The sequence below is a fragment of the Crocodylus porosus genome, unplaced genomic scaffold (assembly GCF_001723895.1).
Source record: "Crocodylus porosus isolate Cpor-Errol unplaced genomic scaffold, CroPor_comp1, whole genome shotgun sequence".
NCBI lineage: Eukaryota > Metazoa > Chordata > Crocodylia > Crocodylidae > Crocodylus > Crocodylus porosus.
Window position 1 is genome coordinate 236676912 of NW_017728886.1, and position 5805 is coordinate 236682716.

At 39.4% G+C, this 5805-nt stretch overlaps 1 protein-coding gene across 1 annotated transcript in view; it reads left to right on the forward strand.

Annotated features, from left to right (window-relative positions):
* DCAF13 (DDB1 and CUL4 associated factor 13) overlaps positions 1–4013 on the forward strand; it is a 41765-nt gene extending 37752 nt beyond the window's left edge. Inside the window, exons 10-11 of the mRNA XM_019551650.1 lie at positions 2165–2328; positions 3236–4013. Of these exons, the coding sequence (XP_019407195.1) occupies positions 2165–2328; positions 3236–3323 (252 nt within the window). The 3' untranslated portion in view covers positions 3324–4013. The remainder of the gene's footprint in view (positions 1–2164; positions 2329–3235) is intronic.
* Positions 4014–5805: the final 1792 nt, after the last annotated feature.

Sequence of the window (5805 nt, forward strand, 5' to 3'; positions counted from 1 at the left end):
CTCTCTCTCTCTCTCTCTCTCTCTCTCTCTCTCTCTCTCTCCTGGATGCATCATAAATTAATTTACAGAATCACTTTTGTCTGCAAAATCAGCAAAGTTGTAATGAATCATCAGCAGTTTGTTCCTCTTAAAGAAAATCATTGCTTTTAATTAAAATAAAAGGTCTTTAATTTGGATTATGTTGGCAGTTTGCTACATAGTGGGAACACCGGGGATTTATTGACCGAAACAGCTGTTTAGGCTGGCTCAGTAAAATGAACTTGACTACAAGGGGAATTTATATATATAAACTAGTAAGGACTGCAGGATTTGCTTGCGTGTTGAAATTTAAGGGATTATGGCAGGTATTGAAAGGAAGAATTTGTTTTAGGGATTAGAAACCCTGGAAACAAAAATTCAGTGTATTTTTGTGCTTTGATATTTGAATACATTTTCTATACAAAGCATGGATAAATTATAGCCACACTGATGACACCTATGTTTTTGTAGTCCAAAAGACAGAAACTTTTACCATGTTTTATTAATATAATTGAGGACTTGGAAGCAAGATGTTTCAGACCAAAAGAATGTCTGAACCTATAGCGGAAATATTTCTTCAGAATATATTAAAATTTTAGTTGGGGAGGTTGTGTAATAAAGGTGACCTCTAAAAGGAGAAAGATTTATTGATGTGCCTTTAACCCTCCCCCCAAAAAACCAACAAAAGAATGTTTTCATAAAGTGGAAAGAAGTTCCAAAATCATTTGTTTAAAAATACATATGTGAATGGGAGCGTTTCTGCTTGTTCTCACATATTAGAATTTCAGGTTTGGTCTGCCCTAGAAGGTCCTACAATAACTAAAGAATTACTGAAATTATGAACCAAGAAACTGAAATGAGTAATACAAGCAGTGTATATTATCTTTTCGTTCTTAATTTTTGCTACTGAAGTAGTTGTACTATTTAGGAGGCAAAAAGCTGCTGTCAAAATCTTTCAGAATGGAAAAGGTTTCTAGTCAGAATTTTTTTTTTCTGAGGGGGAAGCGAGTAGAATACAGGAAAGTTGGGGCTGGGAAGACACCATGTACAGCTTTGAGTTAGTTTGATAAGCTTGTGACCACTTTTTAGAAAATATTTCTGATAAAGATTCAATATGCCCTGCCCTAGGAATGGAGGTGTGAAAGTGCACGGTACACAGATCTTCTAGCAAAGCCACAAAGAACTGAACTTGACATTTCTGGTAGCTGTGGGTCTGAATCAGCAGGGTATTTAAACCAAAGCTAAAAATTACCAATCTTCCTTATATTGCCAGAAAAGGAAGCATTAAAGGGTCACAAGCTTCATTTAAGTAACATCCTCTACATATTACCCAGAAAAAAGCGAGATCTCACCCTTTCTAATGCTCAGTGCAAGAGAACTGTCAGAGTTTGGGTTGTCAGTTTTAAAATTACAATGTAATAGTTCTTATAGCAATTTTAATTTGCCCATATACCCTGTACTCTTTACACTTAAGTTTCATTTTATCTGCCTAATAGAAGTTCAAACTCGGTATTGTGCAAAATGAACAATTCAAGACTTAGGTTTCTCATTTGTACATTGCAATTTCTAACAGACTGGTTTTGTTAAAATAGATGTAGATCCCAGTTGCACAAACCCAATGAAGATACTATTTTGCCTTCAGAAGAAGCTATAAAAAGACATTTTCTTAAGAATATATGTTGTTAAATGGGAAAATGGCTATGCATCTTTGTTTCATAGCAGAAGCTGATAACCAGCTGGTGCTAACACTCATTTGCAGTTTCATGTTCTTCTGCTTTGATATAAGATGCCAAATCTTATTCCCTAACCGGCTTAGAGCTACTAACAAGTTGGGAGTCTCCATTTCTTCTTTATTCTCTGGGGTTTTTTTGTGTTTTGTTTTGTTTTAAGTCCACTACTTGAGAAATAAAATTAACTACCTGGGTAAAATTTAGAATATGGTGCCACTTTTGCATTTGAGCAATGGAGTCGCACAAAACGTGTTAAGGATTGCTATTAATTAGCCTCAATCTGTTTTTTAGGGTTATGGGTGGGAGGGGCGGAGTGGAGATTGTCAGAGGAAAACCTGCAAGCTGTCTTCTGTATTCAGATTTGTTTTGTAGCAGAAGTTATATCATCACATCTTTAACCCATCTGTTTTCCACAGCTTGCCCCGCGAGAGAAAGCAGCTATGAATTACAACCAAAAGCTGAAGGAGAAGTTCCAGCACCACCCCCAAATCAAGCGCATAGCTCGTCACCGTCACCTACCCAAAGCCATCTATAGCCAGGCCAAGGAGCAACGTATCATGAGGGAAGCTCGTCGGCGAAAGTAAGTTTCCTCTATGGTTTTGTTTGTTTTTTTCCAGTTTGTTTTAGTAAAACATGCTGTTACAATACTGTAACAATATTGCATGGGGCCTCAACAAGGGAGCAGCTCATATAAAAAACTGATATGGATTTGGACAAATTAATATCAGTTATTGGATTAATAATCTTTAGTTTTGTATAAAGTGCAGGCCAGCCTGCCAGGAGTAGCAAAGGGGACCAACTTATTCCCCAGGCCCTCTGAGGAGTTGGAAAGAATATCAGATTGTGGGGAGAGGCCTCATTCCCTTTCCAAATCTTCTCTGGACTCTAATGATAGAAGGATTAGTCTTAATTGTGAAGGCAGGATCACATTTAACTTTCTGAGGTGCCAGGCTCAGATTTTTTATGAAAGACTTTTTCATTCCCATGAGGCATCTGTACAGCTACCCTAGGAGCAGTAGAGGGTAGAGTCCAAAACATCTGGGTTCCCTTTCCCATGCCAATGGAAGAAGAAACATTGGCATGTGCAGAGAGAGAGAATAGAGGAATGGGTGGGTCTGAGCAGGTTTATTGTTACTCTGGTCCTGGTACCCTTCGTAGCCAAAGGACCACCCACCCCACCCCACCCCCAGTGCTATAAATGTCTACAGGAAGTCTAGTTTATAATTAAAATAACCAGCAAAACCCAGTGTTCCTGCTCTAGAAGGGAGGGTGTGTTTAAAAATACGGACTTTTTCTAAGTGTAACAGATTTTCAAATTTTGAATGCAAATATTAATGAAAGCTAGCTGCTTTATTTATTCTTTACTCTGAAAACACTCATTTTTAGGAACTGTAGGATGCTTGCAGTAGTGACTTAAGCAAAAATCTAGCATATCTGACCTTCTGATACTTGCCATTGAGTTTCATCTTTCTCTTGTCTGTTTCCAGGGACTTGAATCGCCGTAAGCACAGCAAGCCAGGATCCTTGCCATTTGTGTCGGAGAAGAAAAAACATGTTGTGGCTGTTGTGAAATAAACCTTTGCAGGTTTACAGCTTTGGATGTTAATTTTGTTTATGTTTAAAATAATCACATTTGTAAAATGGTTGGAGGCACCAGCTTTGATTGATGTGACTTCTAATGGATCACTTTTCTTCTTTATAGAGCCCCACAAATTCTTAGGTTATTATCCAATTTGGGGAATTATAAGCGGCCCCTACACAGTCTCCTAGCCAAACATAACAGTTAGCATAAATATGCCTGTGGCAATCTGAATACTTTTTTGTGTAGTTTCACCCTCCTAATGCAGGTGGGAGTTTGTCCAGAGAGCAGTGCGCCAGTGGTACTGACTCTACTTTTTCAGTTTTTTCTGTGGCAAATAAATTAGCATCGTCTCATGTTAGAAATTGCAGGCCATGTTTTTAACGGCTAACTTTGTATTAGAAAAACCGTCTTCATTAGTTATCTTTTGTACAATAAGGACAGATCATGATTGTGCTCAATGACAGTACATTGTACTGCAACGTGTTCTTTTTTTTCTCCTTTGTTTATAAGGGATTCAACCAAATTGTCTCAGGCCAAGGACATAATAGGGTTTTGTTGTGCATGAACCCTTCTGTGGATATAGGACTTGTCAAAACCTAGGAGTCAAGATATTGTGCTAATAGTAATAAAGATGTTGAAAACATGTCTGTACTTTTCAAGCAAATTAAAACATCTTAAGATGATTCTTTGTGTATGTTTCATCAGGTCGTAGAAAATACTTCAGGTAAGATTTATGATAAACATCTTATTTGTACATGTAAAGCTTTTTTGGGTACAGCTTAAGTATCTTTTATTTTGTTGTTCCCTAACAACTATTTGAAAGATGCCTATCTTCCATTTTGGGGGTGGAGGTTCTGACTCTATAGAGGAGTCTAAGTATATTGATAAATATGAACAGCTTTAACCTGGTGTCCTTCTTAACTGTGTGATGTTAAGAGAGAGTGGGCTGTAAGCAGTACCATTTTAGGATAAGACAAACAGAGGTTCTGATCACCTGTGCTTTAACATGATGGATAAAGTTGTATCACTTAGTACCTCCAAAGTACCTCAGGTTTATTTTTAAAGTGACCTGAGCACTTACGGTGATCTGAAAAAAAACTTGAGCACAAGTCGTCAGTGTGACACAATCGTCAGCAAAGCTAACTTGACTTTGTCATGCATCAGTAGATGCATGACAAATAGAACCAAGGAGGTGATACTTCCCCTCTCTGCAACTTTGGTTAGACCACAGTTGGAGTACTGCATCCAGTTTTTGGGCGCCATAGTTCAAGAAGGATGTTGATAGACTTGAGAGGGTCCAGAGGAGGGCCACTCATATGGTTAGGGGCTTACTGGACAAGCCCTATGAGGAGAGACTGAGGGATCTGGACCTCTTCAGCCTCCACAAGAGAGAGCTGAGAGGTGATCTTGTGATCACCTACAAATTCATTAGGGGGATGCAGCAAGGGATTGGAGATGCTTTGTTCACCAGGGCGCTTCTTGGGGTAACAAGAAACAGTGGTCACAAACTCACAGATAGCAGATTTAGGCTGGATACCAGAAAAAACTTTTTCATGGTGAAGGTGGCCAAAACTTGGAATGGGCTTCCAAAGGAGGTGGTGCTCTCTCCTACCTTGCGGGTCTTTAAGAGAAGGCTGGATAGGCATCTGGTTGAGGTCATCTGACCCCAGCACTCTTTCCTGCCTAGACAGGGGGTTGGACTCAATGATCTGTTGAGTTCTCTTTCGACCCTAAAGCTAAAATAGAATTTAGGTAGACTTTAGGATCATAGCAAGGTAGGACTTGAAGGGACCTCCCAGGCCCATCTAGTCCAGTCCCCTGCCTAAGGCAGTATTATTCCTGACTAAACGTCCCAGCCAAGTGTCTAGCTAACCTGCTCTTGAAAACTTCCAGGGGTGGAGTTCACAACATCTTTAGGTAGCCTGTTTCAATGTTTGAACACCTTTGTAGTCAGAAATCTCCAATCTAACTTTTCTCTGCTGCAGTTTGAGTCTGTTGCTCCTACTCCTGTCCATTACAGCCATAGAGAATAGTCTATCTGCATCCTCTTTATAAATATCTTTCAGGTTTTGAAGACTGTTATCCAATGCTCCCTTAATTTTCTCTTCAAGGTAAATAACCCTAGTTCCTTCAGCCTTTCCTCTTGAATCATGGTTCCCAGGTCTCTAATATTTTTGTTGCTTTCTGCGTAGCTCTTTCCAAAGTGGGCACATCGTTCTTGAAGTGTGAAGCCTAAAACCACAGTACTCGCCAGTACATAGTAGAGCAGAAGATTCACTTCCTTTAATTTGCAGTTGGCACTCCTGTTAATACGACCCAATATACTGTTGTCTTTTACAAAAGAGCACGCTGATTCATAATCACTTAATTGTCTGTGTAACAGGGCAGTAAGATGTGCCTGCTCCTTTAAGGCTGAAGCAGCCTGGCCAGGGAGCTCTGGAGGTTAAGCAGAGCTCCCTAGCTGTGGGTTGCCAA